Source organism: Haliaeetus albicilla, chromosome 23 (genome assembly GCF_947461875.1).
Source record: "Haliaeetus albicilla chromosome 23, bHalAlb1.1, whole genome shotgun sequence".
Lineage (NCBI taxonomy): Eukaryota > Metazoa > Chordata > Aves > Accipitriformes > Accipitridae > Haliaeetus > Haliaeetus albicilla.
The window spans coordinates 18,574,611-18,601,890 of NC_091505.1; the positions used below are offsets into that span (position 1 = coordinate 18,574,611).

A 27,280-nucleotide genomic window follows, 5' to 3' on the forward strand; every position below is an offset into this window, starting at 1 on the left:
CAGAAAAGGATATAATAAGTATGTGATAGTACTGGAAAAGAAAATAAGTGCCCTTGTAAGGTACGTTAAACTAATCTCTCCCTCCAATGAAAAGCACTATGATTTCATGCTAAGATTCTTCAGCAGCTAAGCTTTTCTAAACATATTCAGGGACAGAGATGCTAGTTCGAAAGATGCCTAGAAGTGTTTTCAGGAGACAAAGACAAAAAAAAAAAAAAGTCAGTGACGAGCAGTGACTGTAAAATACTGAGTCTGTATTGGCCATCTGAATGTCAGCAGTTAAATGCACAATTCTCTGACATTTTGCTTTCAAGATTGCCTGCCTGCTCAGTGCTCAAGCTACAAGTTTTGTTCAGCTAATCCTGATCTGCTGAGAAGTTTTATCAGTATCTCACTATTTACTAGCAACACTGCTACATGAAAACACAAAAACCAGAGTGATATGTAGATAGATCTCCTTGCATAACCACCAATATAAGGAATAAAGACAGTTTGAGGGTACATATGGTCATTGAAAAGTTTTTCCACTGATAGGAGAAGCACCAGGTTGTGCAGACCTTATTATTAATGAGAAGAATTTACTTAGCTAAGCAGCCTGGAAAATCTAGTCTTTTGGGGATCTACTTTCAGTGTGAAAGCACTGCCGTGGAGCCCATACACATGAAGCAAAGAAGAAACCCCTGAAATATAAAATATTAAATAGCTACTATTCAATTAAAGGAAAGCTTTCACACATCACATGTATTACACTAAAAAAGGACTTAATGGTTTTGAAGACAACTCTCAGTATCTAGCGGCTCTCCAAGTGCAGGAGTACACTCCAACATCCCTTTTGCTCCAAACCAGAGCACAGAATATTTGTTCATTCAACATACGGATGTAATGACTCAGAGGGTACCCTGACCATAGAAACATGTGTGTCTCCAGTTTAAAGAAATAAAGCAAAAGCACAGAAACCTTCAGAAGTACAGGTATTCCATTTCACTAGCAATTTAAAAGCTAGGAACTTAGAAGTTAGGACGACAGTCAACTCCAATAAACCTATTCTGGCCAGCTCTTCACCTTTATGAAGATAAAACGGTTGAAAGATAAATCTGATCAGAGGGGTTTAATTTACATCATACCTGTTGTTCTCAGGCAGAGGGCACAGTGTGCAATAATCTTTTGGACTTTGGATAAGTACTCTTTAAAACGTCATTTCTGATATGTTATACAGAGTTTCATAGGGGTTTTTTATTTTTAATACTTCAGATCAGAGAGGACCAATAAATCAACTTACCATACCCGCTGTATGCTACTGCCTATTTACCCAGTTCCTCCTTGAAAAAGCCCATTAACTTGGATTAAGGAAGAACCACAAAAGATTAGACAAAAGCTTTCCACACCAAACGGACAGACTGAACGGTACCCGGGCACAACACTCCTTCCCCAGAGGTAGAGCCCTCGGCCAGACACACTGGCCACACTGCCTTAGATGGGGGATGGCAGGGCCAGCTCAAACCTGGACCAAGCTGAGGCCATGGAGGACCATTCACTATCACCCATCGTCGTCCCTCTGACACTTACCAAACCCCTAGTGATTAAGAAGGTGAATAAAATTACCCAGAATACCCGATACCCACAGCAATACCCCAACACAACATTTCATGCACCACAGCAACAGATTTGTGAACTGCCCTGAACATCACATTCATACCCCAATTTTCTTCTCACCCATGTCTCATAAACACCCAGTACCCTTAAGCTGGGTCACTGCTGCCTGCAGCATGGTAGGGCAAGATTCGTAAATATTGATGCAGGAAAAAGAAATAAACTTTTAGTGCAGGAGTGGGTCCTGCCTATGATGCCCTAGGAGCCTCAGTGCCATCAGCACTTTGTGATGTCAAACCATAATTTAAAGACTGAATTTTATACCAGCTCACAGGCCCCGTCTGTGCCAGACAAGGCCTCCCATCCTCCGTTTCAGCCAATTAATATCACAAGAAGTCAAGAGCCTTCTTTGGCCTCATTACCACTTCTGGAAAGGACTCATACTCACTCTACAAGCTGCTCCTCCTGATGAGGCTGTCAGAGAAGGTGCTCTTCACATGCCAGAAAAACACAAACTCCCCCACCTCTAAAATGCAAAGACCAGCACCAGCCAGCACCATTTGTGTTTTGTAGCAATGTACTTTCAAACGAGACATGGTTTTCTGATTCAGAAGAGCCTTCTAATAATGGACTGTATGGATCATAGCTATTCCTACATTTGGTGTTTTTTAAAAAGCACCAAAAAAAGTTCTTGACAAATTACGGGTTTTAAGTAAGTTGGCGGGGGGGGGGGGGGGGGCTGTGGGAATCACAACCAACTCATCCATTTGCAAGCAAAAGCCTCCAGTAAGCACCTCTTTCAGAAAGGAGAGAAAATACAGAAGAGTTCTGCTCTACCCACTAAAATTCAACTTTTACTACAGAGGCCGACAGCAGACAGCAAGAACTGAGCTCAGTAAGTCACTAACCGATGATCTCCCCTAGAGAATAATGCAGCTTTCATATCAAGAACACAGTTACAGGTCACTGCAAGAAATTGTTCAGAAATACAATTAGCAGATAATGTAATTGAACAAATATGTCTCATGGAAATGAAGGACATAAAACTTCAAATTAACCAGTGCCTGAATTGCCTTTGTTGTTGATCATATCTCATAAAAGCTTAAACCACTGCAGTTCAACAAAACCAACCTAGAACTATACGGACATTCAAGCCATTAAACACAGGGCAGCCAAAGTTTGCACCCAGCTTGACCTTATGGACAGAAAGACAAAACTGCTTGCATATTTTTAATTCAGTATCTGCTATTCAAGATGTTGTTGCATTGATATTCAAACAATTCTCACTGGTATTCAAGTTACCTACAATTTGTTCTATCAGCCCAACCGAGAGAACAGTGAACTGCAGCTGGGGTGGCAGGAAGTGGTGACAGATGGAAGAAAGCCTATATGGACCCTTAGAGAAGGATATCTCTGTCCTTTCACTGTATAGATGTGTATGCCTAAGGAGCCTACGCTCTTTAAGCTGCATGCCTGAAGGTACACCCAGTGAAAATGCCTTCAGGCACCAAACCTGTATGCATGCATAATTTATTTTTTGCATGAGTGAGTAGTTTCAACAACTCTGGTGTTTGCCAAAGAATCAAAGCATTAAAAATAAAAGCAAACTGACTACTCTCGTCCCACAGCAAAACATCACAAACACATGTCATCACCCACCTCTGCGGTTACGGGCATGGAATAATCCTCCATTGGCTCCAAAAGCAAGAACCAGCAGTCCAAGGAGAAAACTATCACAGGTAGTACAATTGAAACAAAAGTAAAAAATTGGCATTTAAATGCCTCCAATCTCATATGAAAAACTACCTCTTACAGTAATCAATAGGTGTCATGTCCCCTCCAACTGGCAATTTTCTGCATGACCAAACAGGAATATTGTTGCCCACTAGAAACCAAATACCACCAGTGCACCAACATTTCAGGATAAGCCTCACTCTGAAACATTTACCTCTCCATGCTGAAAGTCTTTGAGGTTTCTAAAACCATGGACAGATTAATAAAATTGACCAAGGATGAAGAGGGACTAAAATAGCTCTTTTTTTCTAAAGCCAATGGCAAAAATCAAACCAATTAAAATCATGATCCGAGTCAGTTTTAGTCGATCATTAGCACCTCTGGCAAAATACTGCTAAAGCAGAGTTGCAGTTGGTTTCCAATTCAGCTGTCAGTATGACAAGGGAAGGGGCTGGAAGAGATGGAGGAAGGCATTAAAAGTAACAGAAGCAAAGACAAGAGAGCTTGGTCCACACCGTGGGCACAGGATTTGCATCAACTTCCCATGCCTATCTGACAGCAAGCCTGGCCCAGGGCAAGGATAAAACCAGGAGGGAAAGAGGAAAACTTCAAGGGAAGGAAAAAAATAAAGGTGCATAGACACACAATCAATAAAAAATTTTTTTTAAAAAAAGCAATTTAAGCCAAATGTTCTCAGGAGAAACGTTTTCAACAACCATGTGACAAAAGCACTTTGCACAGAGCACTACAGATATTTCATGGAAAGCAAGTCCTCTCACCCTAACCAAGCAGAGCAGGCATGCTGGGAACATTAACATCAAACCAAACAGAAATATCCCACTAGATTGGGAAGTGCCACATCAAGCCGTGGGATGAGTCTACCAAGGACACCCTACATACCTATATGCCATCTACGTTACAGAATTGCCTCACCTGCTTTGTCCAGGACAATAAAATGTAGTCAATGTGACAACACCAATATTTGCAAGGGGCTGGAGGAGAGAATGCAATAACTACATCAATACCAAGAAATTAATTTTGCCCAAGGCAGTGTGCTTATTTTACAAGATACCTTGCAACAAGAGCAGTGTCGTTTTCACATCAACAGCACAGATAGATCAACCACAGGGCACTCAGCCAACCAGGCTGGACCACCAAGTAATAGGGACAGAAAAAACATACAGCATGATGCTGTTCTGAACACCCCTGACAGGAGCAGTCCAAATCTAAAAAACACCCCAAATGATCAAACAACCAAACAACAAAATCCCCATAGGACAGAAGCTAAAAATAAGGTTTCACAATACTGCTTTTCATCAGCTCTTCCTCCGCCCGGAAAGGGAAGAGCACACAGCAAGCAATACCTACCATCACTTTGGAATCAGGATCACAAACAACTCAACTCATCAATTCCCAATAGTTTGCATGCAGCTTGAGCAAAGATATTATTTTTCTGGGGAGGAAGAGCAAGGACAAGAAACTATTACTACTCTAAAAATATCATGAAGTGACAAACTGGAAGGCTCGGTCCTTAACAGAAGCTGATTTTCCTGCCTCTTCTCACACCAAGCAGCCGTTCCCCTGCACAGCAACAGACATGCCATGTGAGCTGTGTGTCAAGACACCACAGGTGGGACCAATTGCCCATTTGGGGGATAAGGGAGGAACTTTTCTTTGCACGAAAGACTGGCAAGGTGCCCACCCCCCTTTTTTTTTTTTTTTTTGCTATATCCTCCAGTGCTTTAGGCTGATCAAAAGTAGGTCCTTATGATTTATAAGGCCCTTACAAGAGGCAGAGAAACTGAAAAGTGGACTAGTTTCCAGAGGCAGCCAAGGTGCAGGAAATAGTCAACTGTATTAGCCTACTGAAAGAGGTGGACAACCATCTTTGCAGTTTGAGGTTCACTTCACATGTACCCTTAACCTCTCTTCCAGATGAAGGGAAAAGGATCAAGACATGACCTGTTTCCTACAGGACAGGCTGAAAAAAGACTAACCTGAGTACAGGCAAAGAGGAGTGTTTAATACCACAGCACCCAGTGAGAAGCCTGTTATTACAGAAGATGTGAACTTAGCTACCACCACGCTACATCAAAAGAAAGCTCATGAAGTTTCAGTCTTCTACTTTAAAATCTGCCCCATGCCTTTCTCGTATGCCTGCATGTCCTGATCAATTAGCTTACGCCAAAGCCTTGTTACGCACACATAGAGTTTTAATTGATTTACTCAAGTCAGTGAGCAAGGAATAATTACATCTTGGAAAATAAAGCTGGGCAGACTAGGGCAGCCTGCTTCATTGCTATGAGACTTAAAAGTTCAAAACAAAGGCAGATCTGGTTTCATCCCACAGTTCGATTGTAAGCTTCAAACTGCCTGGTGCTCTGAGACGCCGTGTTAGCTGGGCCTAATCATCAGCCAACCCACTGATTTTTCATATCAGTGCAGCCAGGGTATTAAGCCTACAAGTACAGTCATGTTCCATGTAAAGATCTTGTTTATCTGGCAATAAACTTGCACTAATCAAAGTAGTATTAGCTTGAATTTATAAAGCATGAGCTGTTCTCTCTACATGGTAAACCAGTTAGACATCCCATAGCATATTGCAAATCTGAATATTGATTAGAAAATGCACATTAATATTTCCATACTTTGTGGTGGTATTAGACAGACAGGGTCAAAATTGATGCCACCACCTTTTAAAGACTCTTTATTCCCACCATATGTATCAAGGTATTAACCATCCTTCAAGACCTTTGAGTCAATAATCCTTATGCTTGTGGATAAAGGTAAAACAGAAGTAAGAGATAAAGGTGAAAAGAATGCAAGAAACCAAATTACGCACTTTTGATACCACAATTCCCCAAGCCAAATTTTGAAGCAGAAACTACCCTAATACAGTGGAACCGGAGAAGCAGCAGCTGCCTCCAAGGCCATCCAGCATAGTACATTGTAAAATTTCATGCCATACTCTTTCAGTTGCATCTTCCAGGTGATCTTTGAAGATGCAAACTAAACACAGGATTCTGCTACCTTTTATTCACCAACAGGGTTTTCTGCTGATTTGCAAGACTGGATTTCAGGAGCCAAATCTGTTTGTCTTATATACTTCAGTCTCAGTTAAAATTGCTGGAACTATCACAGCAATTCGTCCTACACACACAAATCCCATATTGCAGAATCAAGCCTCAATACAAAATTTACAGTTTATTCTAGCCATCTTCAGGGTTAATTTAAAACACAACATTGATTCAACACAAAAATACTACTTTTTCTAAGGAAAAAAAAAAATTAAAAAGAGACCAAACATTTAAAATATTCATCACAACAGCGGTCAGCACCATGAAACGCAAAGCAGATCATGCTCCCACTGAGGATATTACTCAGCAAGACTGATACTGAGCAGCACAAACTGTGTTTCAGTCTAACCTAACAAGACAGTACTGGTTCAAGTTCTGTTCTTTATAAGGTGTCACCCAAATAAACACAGATGAGCTATCAAAGTCTCTTACTTGTAAAGTTATTCAAACACGTCCCATGCACAGTGATACTTGAAAATGTTTAAAGCAGTAATAAAAACAGTAGAGATCCTACTGAGGAGGCCAAAGCGCTTTAAGACAAGACATATGAAAGAATAGGGTGTTTCACATTGAGTGTAATAATTTGCTGATAAATTAACAGCAACAATTTTAACAACTTTATGAAAGAAGAGTATGCATTATTCTTCTCCTCTTAGTGACAGAGGTACTACCTTGACAAACAGCTCATTCATACATGTTTGAATGAGAGGTATGAAAGTGTGCTGTGTTCTGTTGATTTCTTTTATAAGCCTTTTGTCACTCATTCAGTCTTCGCAGTCAATTGCTCCTTCTGAAATACATTTAATGTAAGAATTTGTGATAGTGGGAACATAACATGACAGGAATACGTGACGTTCACTGATACGGGGCCCAAACCAGAGCACTAAGTTTTCAGGTAAATGAAAAGTAGAGATGCTCGGCACCTTGCAGGACAGATTGACAAGGTTTTTTGCAGTGTTTTAGGTTGTCAAATCTATGTACTTTCACTACAGCCTGGTATTACTGCTGAGAGTTTCAAAGACATGACTGTTGGGGATTCTTTGCTTTCAATACTACTACAGAAGTTAACCCTGTTTATGCCATTAGAAAATACAAGTGCCCAAATTTTCTTTGAAGCTGCTTTATCAGTGAAAGCAAGATTTGGCCTCCAAAACCCAAATAATTATATCTGATAATTATTCAGGTAAGTCTGGTAGAAGTGCACACTTTGAATTCAATGGGAATTTGCATATCCCCCACATTACCTGCAACACACTAGTAAATGCATTCATCTTCTCTGTGACAGAATTCCCCAGCTTTCAAAATAAATAAATAAAATAAAATCAAGTAGTAATTCCAGATTTCACTTTTGGGGGTCACAAGGCTCACTGACACTGGTGCAACATGTGGGCTTTCATGGAACTGATTACTAGGGTAGTAATGGACTACCTGGTGCGAGTCCAGGATAGATTTTTTTTTTTTTTTTTTATAATGGTAAATGGAGACCCAGACTCTGGGAAACTCACACATAGAAGGAAGACGATTTGAAGACTTCGTTTAAACAAATAGTTTCATTCTTGGGTGTTTGAACCAATACACGTAGGGGACAGATTTTTAATAAGCAACACAAAGATACTCCCAGTTTAGTACATTGAAGAGGTGAAAAATCAGACTAGATGACAGAAGTTTTTTTTAGATCCTTGTCCTCTGACTGACCAGACCACTACACACCACATAGAGGTCGGTCTCCCTTCTATATTCAATGTAGCTATTTAACTTTTTTTTCTTTCTTTTTTTTTTAATTTGTAAGCCCGGTTCTGTCTCTCTTGATTGGAAGTTCAGCCTCTCCTGCCACTTTACAATTTGGGTGCTTTTTTGACATTCTGCAAAACACTCAACTGGTGGAAAACGAACTTAGGCAATCAACTCGGCAAGTTAACCTGGTATGCAAAGGTATTTCTCTTTATGTGCTCAGTATTTGCAACAGCTTCGGTGGCTCAAATGCTAATAGTTTTGCCAGCTCCTGCCAACAGTAATGATAAACCCATCTCTTTGGTCCTCTTATGAAAAGCCCTGGAGTTGCAGCAAATTCATAAGCTCCTTTTCCTCCTTCTGCCTCTCTATCTCCATCTCTGTGTCACTGCTAACTTCATCTCTCCCTTGACCCAGGCTCCACTGAAACTCTTTCCAGTGATCACTTCCTGCCTCAGCTACACCCATCGCTTCTTTTCTGGTCTTCATAAATCCACACTGCAGGAAGAAAATACATAGCCAGGCTATTATTACACTCCCAGAAACAGTGATAAATTATGCCCGTAATATCCCCTCTTCCATTACATTTTTCAGCTTCCTCATGCTCTCCAGAGCCTTTTCAAAGCTAATTTTCTATCATTCAGTTTCATGGGATTTGCCTTCTCCTGCCACTCCATCACACTTTCTCGCCCCCTTGCATTCTCATCCTGGCATCTCTTATTCCTTCCACAAATAGCAAAGCAATTGAAAGTCCATCCTTCACCATACAATGTGCAGTGGAATAAAAACAAGACGCTTCTAGTCCAAAAGGTATGTACACAAAACCTCCCTGCCTCACTACAAAGCTTCCTGCCATCCTCCACACCACTGTCTTGAATTTGTGCTTTTTTTTTTTTAAACTCTTATATTCCAAAGTCTACTCCTAATCATTGTTCAGAAGTGCCTAACCAATTTTTCTGATCATTCTCAAAAGCCTTGCAAAAACATCCCAGTTTTGACTGGAGGGTTTCTCAGATCAAGGGTGGAACAAGGGCACGGATGGAAAACATGACAGGTCTTTTTCCTTAAAATAATTGTGTCATGCCTCTTTTTCCTGAGGAGCTTCAAAGAAGTTTTGCTTATGTCCCAATGGAGGAACAAATACAAATGTTTAAACCCTGAAAGTTGCCATGAAACAGAATTGACAATTTTCACAGCTGCCACTTAAGTGTCCTAAACAAGAACGTCTACTGTTCTTAAACGTACTACTAGGAAAAAGTACAATTTCACCTTCCTCCTATCTTCTGTGCTGTTCCCTCCCTGTATATGAGTTTTTGCCTGAATATCCACAAAGCTTTCACTCCTTTCCATCGCCTATTACTTGGATACCCTATATGAAAAGGCTATACCAGTTTGTTGCTCCCAACATCCCAGAAATCATGTGATAGAAATTCCTCCCAAAGACACAATTATAAAAACAAAACTTGAAAACTGGTTTCTGCACTGCTATTTTGAAAAGGAAAAAAAACCAACCCCAAAACAAACAAACAAACAAAACCCCAAACCCCTGCTCTTCCAGCCAAAGAAACCAAAGATGCAGCTTCCCAGTGGCCAAGTAACACAAGCCTGTAAGCTTAACAGGCCAGATACCAACCAAACTCCAACATTAAAATAGACTTATTGCTTTATCGGCCTCCCTGGCCAGGAATTATCCTGACACTGGAGTGGAACAGAAACAGGTCACACTTCATCCCAGAAATCTATCTTCTCTCAGCTCCTGGGACTGGCATCACAGTCTTTCTGCTGCTGTAGGTGATCAAGAAGAGACTTGCTATTTGATCCCTTTTGACTTACTTAACTTTTACCATCTTCTATTGACTTCCACCAAAATAAGTTAAAAAAAATAACATCCTTTCTTCAGAAAGCAAACATGGGGCAAAAGAGGAAGAAGAGAAAAGAGGAGCAGCAAATGAAAGTCATTCCAGTTCTCCTTGCCCAATCACTTGAAAACATTTAGCTATTTTTGGCAGGCTCTGAACGTTCAGTCACTGGTATGCAAGATGAGAAGCAAATGTAAAGTAAAGCACATGACAAACCTGCACTGATTGTACATCAGTATGGCTGCAGAGACCTTTCTCCTGTTTACAGTCAGAAGAAATACTACTTCAACATCTGCAGCAGGGGGTAGGAGCGAGCACCTACACTACATGATGGTCTCAAACAATTACAAATCATGATTCCCCCAGGAAATGCATACGCAATTCCCACCAATACCAAAACTCCCTGAAATACCACCACATCTTTATTTCACTAGAAAAGAGACTTTCACGGTTCAGGTATTCCAGCTCTGCACCCCATAAGAAGTGACAATGGCTTGCAGTGGCAATTGGCTCCATCATAGTTTCTTATTCTCTTGCAGCACTCGAAGGAACAAAGTATAAGTGACAGCAGTTCGGAGCACTGTGTATAATTACAATTTAAAAATTTAACATTTTCGAGGCAGCACTGTAGCACAGCTTGGGCAGATTGAGATATAAAAGCAACGTAAGAAATCTGTATGTCTACTGAACATAAAAGATAGCTGTACAGAAATTCACAGCAGATGTAAAATCCAAAGAAAAAATGTTTCTACGTAAGCAATTTGACAGCACATTGACAATGTGCTGAAGTAAATCCAGCCTAAGCTACTTGAACAAACATTGCGGCCAGTACCAGTGAACTACACAGAGATGCAAGGAGGAAAAAAAAAAAAAAAGAAAAAGAAAAAACTAAGGTGCCTACCACCTCCTTAGATTTTGTAACTCTGAAAAAAATGGCTGAAAAAACAAAATCAGAAGAAAGCACTCTCTCGACTTGTGTGTCTGCTGGGCAGGTAAGACAGTGTTTGAGGCTAGGTGCAAGCAGATGACGAGCTGCACATCACTTGGAGCTCATTCTGCAACGCTCCCTTCTCCTACTGGCTGTCTTCCCTGTCCCTCTCCTGTTAAGCTTTCCTTTCTGGTTCTTTCATACCTTCATTCCGTTGTATCTTTCCTACTTAATGCAAAAAAAAAGCCCTGCGCTTTTTTTCCCTTCACTTAACAAAAATCAGAAATACTTCTGAAATTTGCGGAAAAAGTCACCTCTGACAGAAGAGGAAAAACTCCAAGGATTCAATACACAAAACAAACAGAAAAATCAAACAAAACCAGATTAGTGCTAATTACCACTGGATTTGCAAATACAGGCTACAGGGGGCAGGGGAAAACTGTTCAGAACTCCTAAACTTCTATAATTAAACCAAGCATGTGAATAAAACCTGTATGAACCTCCTGGAACTGGAGAGCTCACAGCCACCACCTCCTTCTTCTGCCTGAGGAGCCAAAGACCCCGGTGAAACCGCTGACACAACGGGAAGGGCTGCCTTCTTCCAGGAGAAAGAGGGAATTCTCTGTTTAATGCCTTTCACGTGGCTCATTCTCACGAGAAGCGCAATTAGCAGGCTGCCTTCGTCGTCAGAAGTTGAGGCCGAGCCACAAAGCCTTCTTCTGCCACCAAGTCACCGTGCAAGTTGAACTGTGTGCCGGTGCCCAGGCGTCATCAGCAGGGACCTCTGTGAGGCGAGGCCGGGGCTGCCCCAAGCCAGACACAGCCGGTTCCGGCCGGTTCCAGCCGGTTCCACAACGGTCCCGCCACAGGGCGCAGCCGAGCCCGGCAGCGACGCTGGTGGCCCCTCTGGGAAGGCGTGTTGGGGACAGGGACGAACGCTGCCCGGCAGGCAGGAGCCGGGCGAAAACGTGTGAGGAACAGCCCCGGGAGCACCAGGGCCAGGGAAGGAGGAGGGAGGGAGGAGGTGCTCCAGGCCCCGGAGCAGGGATTCCCCCACAGCCCGCCGGGAGACCAGGGGGAGCGGGTGGAAGGCCCCAGGCCGGAGCAGGTGAATATCTCCCTGAGAGAACTGCAGCCCATGGAGAGCCCACGCTGGAGCAGGTTTCTCCTGAAGGACCACAGCTCATGGGAAGGAGCCACACTAAGGCAGGGGAAAAGCATGAGGAGGAAGGAGCGGCAGAGGGAAATCCCTGTGGACTGACCACAACCCCCGTTCCCCATCCCTGCTGCGTTGCTGGGGCAGGGGAGGAGGTACAGCAGTGGGGAATGAAGGAGTGAAGTTGAACCTGGAGAAAAAGAAGGGGAGTGGGGAAGTTGGTTTTGTCTTTATTTCTCACCATCCAACTCTATTTTAATCGGCAATGAATTAGTTTTTCCCAAGTCGAGGTTGTTTTGCCCATAATGGTAATTAGTAAGCGATCTCCTCATCTTTATCAGCTTGACCCAAGAGCTCTTCCATCTTGTCTTCTCGCCCTGTCTTATTGAGGAGGGTGAGCGAGAGAGGGGCTAGGTGGGTGTCTGGCAACTCACCACATGAATATTTTCCCTCTTGGCACAGCAAGGGGGATGTTTTAAGGGGTTGGAGGAGGAAAAAAATTAAAAAATAATCACATGGGTACTACCACTACTGCTGATGAAATCCCACATCTGCATTGCCAGTATCAGCTGTTAAAGCTTACATGAACAGGGAGACAGAAGCCCACCAGAGTGGTACAGCAATGCATTGGACTCCCTGTGCTGGCATCTAAGAGTGATGCAGAGAGGTGAAGCAGTCACTTTACAAAAGCCAGCAAATGCCCATGGACCACTCAGGTCAGACAAGGCTCACACGATGCATAAGTTTGATCTAATCCCATTAAGACAAAAGAAATTTATCCTAAATCAGATGGTAACTAAAAGCACATGTATCAAAAATACCAAGTCCTGGTTAAACAATTTATTCTTAAAGCCACCAACAGAGCCTTATATCAATTATGTCAAGCCTCAGCTGAAAAGCATCTAGAGATTACTTGGGCCACAGAACAGAGTAATCTCTATAAATACACCTTCATTTCAGCTACAGTCACAACCACAGCATCAAAGGTAATGAACCACCACTAGTTCAGATTTAGTCGATCTTGGAACAGTGTATGCATGATGCAACCCAGACCAATGGCAATTCAATTGCTATTTCAGGATATCTCTTCTTCCCACTTCATTTCAGTCCCTCTGCTCCCTCCCACCTCAGAGTGATGCTCTAATTATTCAAACAACGTAAGCAGCATTCAATCCATGCCAGCCCTTTCTTCCTTTAGCACTGACCTTGCCTTATACATCACTCTCACAAAACTAATTAAGTGGAGAACAGTCTCACTTTACACTCTCTTCATGAAAAGAACTGAATTGTTACCTGCCTGAGGGTGCAATTCAAATTATTTTCGCCTTCATTTCTCTCAGCAAAACAATACAAATATTGAGCAAGAAACCAGACCAGACAATACAAGGAAACCCTCTACCCAAGTTACCACACACACAAAAAGGATAACATACTCCTTTAGTTATTTCATTTCGTTTTTTAACATATGTCTCTTCATGTAAACTTGGCCAAGACATGTTTTGGGAAAAGTGGGGAATTTTGTTAGGGCCAGAGACATAGTTGAGGAAAGAAAAACAATGTTTGGGGCACAAAGACCCTTGAGCCAGGCTCAACTATGAGGAATCCAAGTGGCTGAGAATGCTCCAGTACCACAGAATAGATCTGAAACCACCAATTCTGTAAAAGCATTCAGTAATCAACAGTGTGATTCCTCTTCAACATACATTAACTGACAAACACAAAGATCCTGGTTTGAAAATACTTAGCTGTGGGTCATCAAGGATGCAAAGCTTGTCTGCCCAGATTTACATACATTTTTTTGAAATTATACACAGGATTGACCACATATCTAGATTCACAGAGGATTTTATAAAAGCATGGATTCACTGCTTACAGGGAGGAGACTGAGGCACAGGATTTGCCACTTGTTTGCTCCTGAGGAACTGGTTCATTTAACTCCAGAGCCATCTCTTTTCCTAAACACACCATAGCAATAACACACAACGTGGAACAAAGGAAGAAAATTAATATTCATTTTCCCCAAGACTACACTGCAGCACAAAATTCCCAAAGCCTAGGGCTAAGACCAGTGCCTTGCCAGAAATCTCAGTAAATGGCACAAATACATCTAATGACAAGTCTCCAGCATATTGCAGGCGGCCACAGACCAGAGATGCCAGAAGCCCAAGCCATACAAATTCTTATGCATCTGCTATGGATGCTGGCACTCACCCCTTTGCGGCCCCCTGCAATGCTCTGTGGGACTACTCATCCCCCAGGCTTCATCTGCCTGGGAGTTTTTCCTCTGAAGATGAGATTTAGCATCTGCCAAGAATCAACTATTAGTAAGTTTTCTTCTAGAAGCAAAAAAGATTACTATCTTTTACTACTTTCCATACAACACAAGTTCTTTGTCATGGACAGCAGCCTTACGAGAACGGACAGTATCACAAACCCCAGAGTTTGGAGCCTGTCCCTGAAAATACTGCCTTAGTGTGTATTTCTTCAGCTAACGCTGAAAACCATTACAGAGCACCGGCATGAATGTGCTGGCATCTTGATCTCAAAGGCCACTTCCATTTTTTAATTGCTGGTGTTTTACTGACAGATGCCATGGACGACTGTCTTGGGATTTAGAGGGAAGGATGTTTCTTTTATAAATCTGTCTTTTATAAAGGGTTACTGTAGTTTGTGGAACCAAAACCAGTCACAGATAATGAGTCATAACAGGAGGTAGTTACTGTAAATATTCCAAGCATGGGTACATTAACAACCACCCACTAATCAGAGGCAATGCCACAGGCAGACACAGAGAACTCCCACTGGTGTCAATGGGAATTTTGAATGGATCAGGACCTCAGCCAAGAGCTGACTATCTATTGTAACCTGCCGCATTAATATCCAAGATGGGGTGGGTCGTGCCTCAGATTTTGGCTGTCACTTTCCAGTGGGCGATGCAGGCATCTATTCAAAGTGGATCTGCAATCTCAAATTTCAGACAGGAGGCACAGAGATTTCTAGTGTGAAGTGAACAAAATAAAAGCATTGAGTTTAACTACTCATTCTTTAGAGTCATTAAATGTTTATGACATAAACACAAGTTCTGATGCGTAAGTCAATAGCACCAATTGACCACAATAAGACCCAATCCACTACTGGCAAACATCTACCTGAACAGAGACTCAAGTTCATATGTCAAACTGCGGCTGCTGGTGAAGTTTAGTGGGACTTTTTGTCTGGGATGCAAAAGAATTGGCACCGGAACTTCTGATAAAAAGACAAAGAAATGCCCTGCCTCCCACCTGAGCTAGGCAAGCAGCAGATAAGGTGCTAGCACCACGCTCCCTTCCCCCTTCTCACACGGATCTGCACTTGCTGCTAATTTTGATTCAGTGGACTCAGACCAAGACATGGTCAGCTTACATGTTGCCTCTGTGCTGCTCTTCTTCAGTCCCTGAAGTAAGTTACTTTCTCATGATTCAGTACTATAGAAATATAACTGTTGAGATCAGCTTCTTTATTTTTGTCAGCTTTTCTACAGACCTTTCAATCATAAGCTGCATTATACTATATTCTCATAAAGCCAGGAAAAGCAGTAATAGATACCTCAAAATTCTGAATTCTCTTTTTCCTGCCAAGTGCTTTCTTTAAGTGCTTTGTTTTCTGCTGTCACTAAATTAGACTAGTACCTATACTTCCAAAGTCTTCACCTTTACTGTCACTATTTCAATAGGCTCTTCTCAGATTAGAAGCTATCAGCTTTGAAAATACTCCTCCTATTTTGCTTTCTGGAGAAGAAAATATACTCTGCATTTTCTCACTGCTTACAGCTGAGGTTATCAGACTTCTGGGCAAAGCTATCAAAGTTTCTTGCAGTGAGAGCACAGAGACAGGAAAAGACCCCCCCTGCATCTGCCTCGATAGGGAAGGCAACAGTACATAATCCAATTGGTAAAAAGAAAAACAAATGCAGATGAACCCATTGCTCGGATTTAGTTTCAGATTCTCTACTCCGTCTCTCGACTTCCCTTGGAGGAGCCACACCAACTGCAAAGCAGCCTCTGGAAAGAATCTGGCTGTAACACCAGACAGCACGAGCTCTTTAAGGCCCAGATCCAAAGTACAAGGATTTCAGCAGGTCTCAGCTCACTTTCTAATGCCCTATATTCTCCTACTGCCCCAAATAAAATATTAACGAATATTTCATTCAAAATAGGTTGTGTTGATACAGCCCCCAGGCTCGCTGGGGACACTGGATATACTGTTCTCAAAGTGCAAAGCAAAAGCTGCCACACACCAGCTATGTGGCAGGAAAAGAACAGAGTAGGAACTCCACTGCTGCCCGTGGGAATGTACCTAGGAGTATTTCCTGAGCACATTACTAACTTCCATTGAAGAAGAGCTGTTATCAGCCATCAGACTACCACTGCAGGATGCTGAACTGTTGTTACCCAGGTCCTCGTACTCCTGCTAACCCCACAGAGAGTGCCAAGTGAAAAGAGACACGGGAACCTGCCCCATGCTTGAAACCACCAACACAGCTGGGACAAGGCTGCTCTCTGAAACGAGCCACTTGCTACCACAAACAGCCCCCACGCTGGAGCAGCCAATCTACCTTTGTGAGGCAGCTTGGAGGCTACATGGGCTTACGATATCCTGCAGCTCTCCAAGAGTTAACTCACACAGTTAAATAAAAAAATAATAATTAAAAAAAAATCAATGCCATAATCTTACACATAGACATTCACAGTTAATGCAGCGTTTTGCAGAAAGTAAGGGTGCACATTATGTTAATCCATAATCTTTATTTAGATTAGGATAGTTAATTCCACAGCCAGTTTTAAAAGCAGCCAGATTTTGAGCAAAACAGTCATCACTGGATTTTCTATGCAGGACTTAAAAGTGGGGCCAACAAACTCTGAAGCAAGTGGTTACTTTCCTCTTTGGCTTAAGAAAAGATGTAAAAAAAACCCCTATTTCTTTAAAAATAAATTTTGGTACTTCTGTTACACCTGTGCAACTCCACTGACACCACCATAGGCTTTACAAGAGAGGGTAATTTTACTGAAAATACCCATTGCAAGACAGTACTTGTACTGTCGATTGTGTCGATTCCTACCAAAATCCATGGCCTTTCAAGGTTCTGTACAAATCAGGCTTTTCTACAAAGACCCACCCCAAAAGCTGGTTGTAGAAAGTGTCATTCAACAGCTTACACTAAGCAGCTCCTTACATTAGGGCTGAATATGGCCCTTTCCAAATTCTGTAGAGAACGACAGCAAAGTCTCATCTCATGCGCAACCCTGTAATGTGTAAAAAAGCTTCAGGAGTAAGAAGAGCTGACACTATTCTCACTAACAAAGTACTCCACATTTATTATGCAAATATAGCCCTGGGACACCTGCATTTACAGCAGGTATTAAAATTACATCATATATCTTACAGGATGTGGGCTACATGAGCATATCACCATAATGAGCTACTCTCATATGAAACCTGATTACGTTGTTCTTTGAAAGAGTGGTGGTTAACTAACTCAAAAACATACAGGCTTCTGTCAGGACTGAAGTATACCCAGTGCCAGTATAGCTGCAGAAATATGCAGGAAATTGTATCCCGTCCTTTCCAGACAAATTACTGTTTCATTGTGTATGAAAAAAAAAAAAAGACAACTAACCACAGCCTGTTTCTACTATGGCTAGATCCAAATTAAATATTCCCATTAAGAGCAATAATACTTGCAATCACCAAAAGAAAATTCAGGTGGTTCAGAGGAAAAAACACTTCCTATTTTAGTCTACAACACAAGAGGCTAAAGAAGGCCATACAGCCTATACATTAACTGGTAAATACTACCTCCTTACCACTCTGCCTGGGCCCTTTTTAAAAGCATATTTCACAGACCATAACCATCACTCACTGCTCTACAGCAGTACCAAACCACCTCATACATGTACCAGCTCCTCCTGCTGTATCTAAAACTGCCTCTTCACTTTGTGATAACGGAGAAAGTTTTTATACGAGCTCGAAGAGCGTACCAGCATCTCCTGGAAGCAGAATATCAGCGTCAACTGTTTTTCTTGGGATTCTCAGTATATACACCTTCTGGTACACTATCACCACAGGAATCAAAGCCTTGCAGGTCTAAGTCATTACTGACTCATTAACAGCAGATACAAATGCCTTTGCCCCAGTGTTTTGAAATACACATATGTCCCAAAACCTATACACAGGCAATTTCAAACATAAAGTTAGTATGTCATTGAAACTTGTAATCATAGCACAAAATGGAATACGTAAGTTTGATTTTAAAAAAACAAGCTTTCAAGCAAGTATAGCACAAGTGTGGCAAATTCTTTTTGTGTAGGATTATTACACAGTTCTAAATCATGCAAAATAATTCCTCAGAAAGGCAGGAATCTTTTGTTCTGCATTGCTTAATAAATTATTTAAAAGAGCATTTTAGTGAATAAGGCTACTATAAATACTCAACATCAAAGAAAATAATGTAAAGACAAAAAAATATTTCTTTAGGAAATGTAAGGTTTTGCAATTAATATTGAACTTTATTGTGTTGTTGTGAAAAATAAATTTTAAAAAATCTGATGAAAATGCTAAGGTTTGGAACATAAGACATAAGACAGTTAGAACTGGAAAGACAAAGTTAGGGGAAAAAAGAACATAAAAAAAACAAAACAAAAAAGGTCTGAAAAATCTAGCGTTAAACACAAACTTTCAAAATCAAGAAACCAAAAAGTTTTTTAAAAAGAACAGAAAGGATTAATTGTTTTGATTTGGCCTCTCAAGCTGCTAAAAAAGTAGATGACAGGAAAGTGCCCACTATGTTCCATAAAACTAGTAAATAAGGAGCAGGTTTTTTTCCTCTTTCAGGGAGGCCAAGAGCATACCCTTCACCTGGCTATCCCACCAGCACCAGCCTACCACGCAGACGTACGTTGAGAAGATACACGGATTTCTCTACAAATACACAGAAAAAACTACTTACTGGAGAGATACCCAGCGCACACACACACCAGCTACTTATCGTATGTAACTCCTACAACCCCGAGTGGAGGTAACACCGCAGAGCGAGCTGCGCGGGGGGGGATGCAGAGCCCGTCGGAAAGGGGGGGCAAAACCACCTGTGCATGCACACCCCACCCCCCCCCCGGGCATGCACCCCCAGAGGGGAAGGAACACCCTGCATGCACCCCCGCAGCGGGGCACCGGGTACCCCCCCCACTTCCAGGCATGCACCCCCCCGGAGCGGGGCACCCCCCTCTTCCCCGCATGCCCCCCCACCGTGACCAGCCCCAGCCGGGGGGTCTGCATGCAACCTTCCCCCCCCTCGGCACCGGCGGTGCCCCGGCTCCGCGTCTCCATGGCGATGGCTCCCCGCTCCGGCACGCCGGGGCCGGGGCCGCCTGCAGCGCCGAGCACCCGCCCGGCCGGCGGCGGGGGAGCCGGCTCCCCCGGTAGAGCGGCCGGGGGGGGGGGGGGGCACTTACTTTCACCGGTGCCGCATTGAGCCGCTCCCCCCCTCCCCGTGGCGGGGTGCCGGTGCAGCACGCCGGGCACCGATTCCCCCACCCGTGCCCGGGGTCCCCCGAGCTACGGACTTTCACCGGAGCGGTGTGTGTGTCCCCCCCCTCACCCCACTCCTCCCGGCCCGGTAAGGTCGGGCTGTCCGCGGTCGGGCCGGGGACCGTGCTGTTTTATCGGAGCGGCTGCGCCTGCCTTACCCTTGGAAGCATCTTTCTCTTCTTTGGGCTTGATCACCTTCCCGCTCATAGACCCCAGCTTGGGTGGGAAAATCCCCGGGAGCTTCGCGGATTCCGGCTGGACCCAAAGAAACCTCGGGCGGGGGACAGCCTGCGTGCGTGTGGGGGGGGATCCTCTACGCCGAAAAGGCAGGAATAACACCAACAGAAGGGGAGAGGGGAGGGGAGGAAGGATGAGAGGAAAAAAAAAAAAAAATCCGGAGCCGGCGAGCTGCCCGCTCCCCGCCGCGGTGCCTCGGAGCCGCCGCCGCGGTGCCTGCGGGAGCGGAGCGGGGCGGTGAGCGGGGGGCTCCGGCAGCCGCAGCACCGAGCCCCTGCGCCGCTCGCCGTGCCGGAGACAAAAGCGATTTTCCCTGTGTCTGCCTGGTCCCGGCCCCCTCCCTCCCTCCCTCCCTCCCTCCCTCCTTCCTCCCGCCTTCCCGGCTCTGCCTCCCCTCCCCAGGGCCAGGGAAGCGCAGCCGGTCCTGGAAGTCCCACCGACCGGGGGGAGGGGTACTGTGAGTTGGGGGGGGGAAGCGCTTTGGTTGTTTGCTTGGGTGTGTTGGGTTTGGGTTTGGTTTTTTTTTTTTCCTTTTCGCATCCTCCCCTAATAATAATGGGATGGAGCAGCAGAGCTGCAGCCGCGGATGGGAGGAGGAGGAGGACGCGAGTCCCCAGCACTGCAGAAAAGGCGGCAGGTTTACGCTCGCCGGCAGCAAGGAGGGCTGGAGCCAGAGCTGCCCCCTCCAGCCGCCCCCCCCTCGGGCTGGAGCATCCCCATCACCCAGCCCTGGCTCCCCCAAAGCGGTACCGAGAAGGGCAACGCGCATCCCTGCTGCCCTCCAGCCCCGGGACGGTGCCCAAGCGCCCGGGCTGGGGGTGGCACAGCCCCGGGCCTGCCCTCCCTTTGGGGAGCCGCTCCTACGCCCCCCCATCCCACAAAAGGGACGCTCCGGTCCCGGGGCTGTAGCCTCCGGTATCGCCCGGTCCCGAGCCCGGCAGCCTGTTGCTGCCGTCGCGGGAGTGCGAAGAGCCGGGGGACACCGGGGGGGGGCGACAAGGGGGGCATCGGGGCTCCCTTTAACCGGGGGACACGCAGAGCCTGCGCCGTTCCTCTCCCAGCCAGCTCTGCCCCGGGGTGTGGGACGGGACTCACCCCTCTCCCTGCCTGTCATCCCTCCCCATTCTCCCTCAGGGAGGAGGAAGGGACCCCCCCCAAGAGCAGCAGAACCTCCTCTCACCTGTACGACAAAACCTCTTCCCCCCCCCCCCCCTTCTCCCCGTCCTCCTCGGAGGGGGGGGGGGAACTTCACGGCCACCCACCCGCTGCCCCCCCGCGGGCGGACGGGGGAAACCCGCTGCAGCCGGCGCCCCTTAGAGCCTGGCCCTGCTCGGTAGCGCCCAAAATAAGGTGCTGGGAAGGGCGAGCCACCAAGTACCTGGGGGAGCCCCTCGGTGAGGCAGCCAGGCTCCCCCACCCCCCAGGTAGCCTGGGGTTTTTTTTGGGGGGGGGGGGAGATACGATGGGCTTCTCCAAGACCAGCAGGGAACAAGGCAGGGCTGGGCAACCCCCAGGGGAAGGCAATATGCTCAGGGCACGGCCCTCCCCGTGGCCTCTGGGCACTCTTCCACTTTTCCTGACCCCCCCCGCCCCAGTCTGCAAGTGTAGTCCCCGCACCGGGTACTGGGGGTCTCCGGGAGAGGCAGCAGCCGCTGGGGCTGCGCGGCCGCTATTTTTAGCGGAGCCGAATTCCTCCCCCTTCACCCTCCCTTTGCTCCAGCCCAGCGCCGGGGACAGCTGAAGGCAGATCGGCTTACTGTGGTCACAGGGGTCCCAGCCTTGCTCCTGCCCCAAGCAAAAGGTGGCCGGGCTGTCAGGAGACAGGACATCACCTGGTTAAACAGGGTAAGGAGCTACAGCTGGCCCCCAGCATGGGGTAAAGTCCCATTCCCACCTCACACAGGTGACAGGAGATCAGGTGTGATTAGGAAAATCAGGGCTGTTTAAGCTAAGTCTGAAGAACCAGGGTCGAAGCTGCTACTTGGAAGACCTTTATGCTTGCACTTCTTAAATGACTTTCCCCTAAGAAATGCATGAAGCACAAAACTGAACCCCAAGTCCTCAAGCAGAGCTCTTCCAGACCTCCATCTATCTATCTGCACCATGAGCAACCTCTGCTCTGTTTCTAGAACCAAGGAATTGTCCTGGCAGCGTCAGCTTTGTTCATGGAGATTCAGTAAGCCCTCTGATGATAGTGGACTTAGGGTCCTCTCAATATAAGGCTCTTTTACTTGACCCTTTTCTGTGATTTTTTTTTTTTTAACACTTCAGAGACCTGCCAGGAAGATCAAAACCTCGGGCTTTCTATTGGGTGTTTCTCTCCAGTTGAACTTGGACCACTGAAAGCAGAGAGCTGGAAGTGGAGGAGTGGGGAAGGAGAGATTCTGCAGTTCAGCTGAGCCAGTGTTGTCAGAAGTAGCGGGTGAGCCCCAGCAAGGAGATTTCAGCTGTCCAACACAACTCACCTAGACCCTGATTTTCAAAGGCACTTGGACTGACTTTGATGAGAATTACAAACAATTCCCACTTCTGGTCCGAGGTCTTTGCAGCACCAGAGGCCGCTGATCGCTGATAAACGCTGTGCTTAATATTGACAGCGAACTTGCCTTACGTGAGCCATTCTCACCTTTTCCAGGAGATCTGTTAAATTTTACAGGAGCAGTTATTACACTGACCAAATGAGGCCTCTACACTCACACCAAACATTGGAAGGAGGCAGTGGCTCAGCATGTTGCAGCGGAACTGTACCTACTGGTGGGTAGAGAGCGCTTACCCTGCTGTTTTGAAATGAGTTAGTTTTTCCCCTTACTAGTTTGCAAAGCTTAGAAGTGTCAGTTAAAACAGTAATAAAATACGGTGTTACGCATGCAAAATATAAGGGGATTTGCATGAAGGCTTATTGCAGTCTGGGTACAGCTTGCACAGCCTTTACTTTTAAAGCTACCTTGATGGTTCAAATATTCTGTTAGGGAGGGTGTTTGGGGTTGGGGCACTGACTTATGTCTTCAGATTCCCTCATTAGTTCCTTGCTTTGATGTGAGCATCTCTGGATTTGGGGTAAATCATGTAAGGTCTGGCTTCACAACAGAATTTTGTTAACTAACTCACAAATATTTAAACATGGATCTGAGCCTTAGTATCTCTGTACCTGACTTTCCCAGCTGTAGTAGGGAAAAGTGTCACCTCATTGCTTTACAGCTATAGCAATGGAAGCTGAGAAGCACTTGGATGCTGTGGTGACAGAACTGATACGCAACAAGCTACATACCGCAGCCAGGCTTATGCAGAAACGTACCTATATGTGGCCCCGACACGGAGCTTATACCTCTCACTGACAGCATTTTCTGAGCATCTGAATTAGAAACAATTTCTGCACCTCCAGATAAAGCAGATACCCAGAGGAAGAAGATTTAGTGAAGTTTAATACAAAGAAATCTGATGTGTCCTGTACAAATGCTGTTTAGGTGTTCCCTGTTCGCCTGAGTGGCTAAATGCAAGCCTCTCTTTGGTGGGGGGAGCAAAATTTAAAGTCAACTATAGTAAATTGCTCTAATTACACACCTCTCATGCTCCTCCCAAGACTGTGATGGAGTCATGTAAACTGAGTGGCAACAAGCCAGCAAGGCAGCAGGAACAGTTGAAGCATCATCTACACCCTTTTATGGTTGCTGAACTCTCCTGCCCAGAGGGACAAACCCGATTGCCCCAAGCACAGCGAGGTCTCACAAGCTCCAAGTGTGAAGTGAAACATGAGGCTTTTGCAGCAGAGAGACACACGCAGCAGGTCATATTTGGGCTCTCCGAGTACTTGCAGCTCAGGGTCGCGCTCTGGAAACATGGCAGAGCTGACGTGCTGCACAGAGCTGTGAATCTGCTGAGGGTATTTATTCCCCCAGAAACATCTCCCAGAAGGTTCTGGCTTGGCACAGGCTTGGCTAAGTCGGGTATCATTTACAATCTGAAACTGTAAACTGTAAGTGCCTTTATACAATGTAACTATTGCTGCTTAATGTCCAATAGCTGTACGGTTTGTCCATAAAACACATACTCAAGTCACAAACATGCTTTTCCTACCCTCGTAAAATATCTAGAGAGACATATATCCCCTGAGGAATTCTGGAACTCACGTAGAAATGGTAGCGGCATTGCTCCTCAGTGTACTTTTTCCTTGGTTCTTTGGCTTATTCTCAAGTTGAAATTTTCTCTTTTCTGCAGGCAGTGGTTTGTAAAATGTCCAGATTCTGCTCTTTTATATAGTGGGAATTTTACATTATGCCTTTAAAGCAGTCCAGCGAGTTTAAATTAGCTTTGTCATGATGGTTCCTGGTATGTTCCCAGTTAAATCTGAAGTAAAACTCTCCCTACATTCAGGTGGAGCAGGATTAGGCTTTAAATTTAAGATTCCAGACACGATGAAGTCTCACTAATACAAGTACTTATTCCTCATTTCAAATTATCTTTTTATATTCATACTGGCATCTAGAGGTATCTATTGCATTATGATAAAATAAGTAAATGATTAAATGGGCATGTCTATAGTTTTGTTCCACTGTTTTATAATGATGCCTATAAAATGAGTCCAAATAAATCCATCACACATCTCCTTATTGCCTGGCCTGCCACTGTTTTAACTGGAGTGCTAGGGCAAATTTCTTCACTACCAGTTGTGTGTTTTAACAAAAACCACAAAGACTTACAGATGACATAAATACTAAATACAGGCCCAAAGCACAGCCTATTCTCTAGCAGGCACATCCTTGTTCTAATGGATGTTTAATTTGGTCCCCATCTTATTTTTACCATTCCTATTCCTACGCAGTCTGAAGCGCTACACAGAGGATCTTTTTTTGGCAGACAGCTTGCTGTGCAGAATCTTCCTCTTTTTGATTGCCAAAACCCAAGTGCTATATGCAAATAGAGTTCCAGCTAATGGAAAATATGGAGATTGCAGTTTAATTTCTCTAAATAATTCAGTCTGATCAACAGAGAAGCACTAAGCAGACACTAATGGTAAAGGATAATGATCATGCTCACATGGTGTGGTGGGTTCACCCTGGCTGGACGCCAGGTGCCCACCAAACCCACTCTATCACTTCCCTCCTCAGCTGGACAGGGGACAGAAAATAGAACAAGAGGCTCGTGGGTCGAGATAAGGACAGGGAGAGATCACACTGATTACCGTCATGGGCAAACCAGACTCAATTTGGGAAAAAAAATTTAATTTAGTTTATTACCAGTCAATTCAGAGTAGGATAGTGAGAAATAAAAACTAAGTGTTAAAAACCCCTTCCCCCCACCCCTCCCTTCTTCCCAGGCTTAACTTTACTCCCAATTTTCTCTCCCTCCTCCCCTCCAGCGGCACAGGGGGATGGGGAATGGGCGTTGCAGTCAGTTCCTCATACGTTGTCTCTGCTGCTCCTTCCTCTTCAGGAGGAGGACTCCTCACTCTTCCTCTGCTCCAGCATGGGGTCCCTCCCATGGGAGTCAGTCCTACACAAACTTCTCCAACATGGGTCCTTCCCACGGGCTGCAGTTCTTCATGAACTGCTCCAGTGTGGGTCCGTTCCCCGGGCTGCAGTCCTTCAGGCACAGACTGCTCCAGTGTGGGTCCCCCGCGGGGTCACAAGTCCTGCCAGAAAACCGGCTCCAGTGTGGGCTCCTCTCTCCACGGGGCCACAGGTCCTGCCAGGAGCCTGCTCCGGCGTGGGCTTCCCACGGGGTCACAGCCTCCTTCGGGCATCCCCCTGCTCCGGTGTGGGGTCCTCCCCGGGCTGCAGGTGGAGATCTGCTCCACCGTAGACCATCATGGGCTGCAGGGGGACAGCCTGCCTCACCGTGGTCTTCATCACCACAGGCTGCAGGGGAATCTCTGCTCCAGTGCCTGGAGCATCTCCTCCTCCTCCTTCTTCACTGGCCTTAGTGTCCACAGAGCTGTTTCTGTCTCATATTCTCACTCCTTTCTTTGGCTGCAGTTTTTTTCACCTTCTTAAATCTGTTATCCCAGAGGCATTACTGCTGTTGCTGATGGGCTTGGCCTTGGCTAGCGGCGGGTCCGACTCAGAGCCGGCTGGCATGGGCTCTGTCAGACACAGGGGAAGCTTCTAGCAGCTTCTCACAGAAGCCCCTCCTGCAGCCCCCCCGCTACCAAAACCTTGCCACGCAAACCCAATACACATAGTGAATCTCTCACCTATTTATTATGAATCATGTCAATTAAAATTAAGGGACATCAAGCATTCTGTGCTGCAACCCTGGCACTTTGGATTGCTTCTCTAGGCTGGAGAATGCGCTCAGCACCTGGGAAATGGAGCATCTCACATTGCTATGCAATGATCCCTCTGGCTGATCAAGCTCTGCGAACTGCAAAGCAAATCCTGATCAAGGCTGCTGGATCGAGCACCACACCAATGTGAGGCCTTTAGCACTGGAGATCAAAGTCTTCCAGACTATTACAATAGACCAGTCTTGAAGGTCTTTTCTCTGTGCATTTCAGTACATTTGCTAAGCTAGATTGATCACAGTTTACAAAGGTACACATCTCTGTAACAGACTATGGTATTAGTTTTGGTATCTAAGTAAAAAAAAAAAAGTAAATTCTTCTTACAGCTCTAGAAAAGCCTACAAAGTAGTGGTTTAATGTACAAAGACTCTATCTCACATGCAATCTCAGAGCTTTGTTGCCAGCTAACAAATCTTTTAAAGGCTCACAGAAGACCTTGGTTTTAAGTCCTGGATTTACTGAAACTAAATCATCCTGAAATATACCATGAAGTTCTGAAATAAGTGAATTTTGGCAAAATGTGTTTGGGGAATGCTAGTGGTTACACAAATAACACATGGCAAATGCAATATATTTATGGGAATCACTGTCAGTATTTAACACAGTCTATGAATTACCACTCAGAACCTTCATTTAGCAGAAATGTTTACACAAATTTTTATTAAGCCTGGAAAGTCTGAGTAGACCTATAAGAGAAGTTTTCTGTGCCAAAATCCTACCTGGACTACCTCTAGTAGATGATTGCTTGGCAGCCTGCCTTTTTCTGAGGTTGCCTCTCTCCTCAAGTTTAGTGAAATGCAACTGTTTAAGAAATCTCATCTCCTTTGCATCAGCAGCATCTATTTGACACCAGAGCCTCTATATAGCCAATAACAGTTTATCACCAGCACACTAAAACTGGGTAACATTGGAACCATGAAGGACACGGGTTTGCAGGTATATGAGGTGGCAATGTCACAAAGGGAGAATGAAATAAAGGGGCCCTGAGTGCTTTCTAGCACTTTTCTGTAAAGGCAGCACTGGCAGCAGAAGCTGAAGCACTGCATGGTTTAAGGCGTATCGTAGAAGCACTACCTGTGTGCTACCCTTGAGAAGCAGACAACCAACCTCCTCTTCGTGACCCTG

The 27,280-nt window shown here is 45.0% G+C and overlaps 1 protein-coding gene and 1 long non-coding RNA gene across 5 annotated transcripts in view; one reads left to right on the top strand and one right to left on the bottom strand.

Annotated features, from left to right (window-relative positions):
• The window catches only part of FGF13 (fibroblast growth factor 13), a 264,504-nt gene extending 244,278 nt beyond the window's left edge, over window positions 1-20,226 (bottom strand). For 3 of the 4 annotated variants that reach the window (XM_069811469.1, XM_069811472.1, XM_069811471.1), the window contains exon 1: window positions 19,797-20,226. In XM_069811469.1, coding sequence (XP_069667570.1) covers window positions 19,797-19,845 — 49 coding nt within the window. In that variant the 5' untranslated portion in view covers window positions 19,846-20,226. The remainder of the gene's footprint in view (window positions 1-19,796) is intronic. The other variant, XM_069811468.1, reaches the window with a different exon arrangement.
• Window positions 20,227-21,083: 857 nt separating this feature from the next.
• Window positions 21,084-24,482, top strand: LOC138690657 (uncharacterized). The gene is made up of 3 exons (XR_011329415.1): window positions 21,084-21,720; window positions 22,201-22,629; window positions 23,456-24,482. It is a non-coding gene; the product is annotated as an uncharacterized lncRNA (long non-coding RNA).
• The last annotated feature ends 2,798 nt before the right edge of the window (window positions 24,483-27,280 follow it).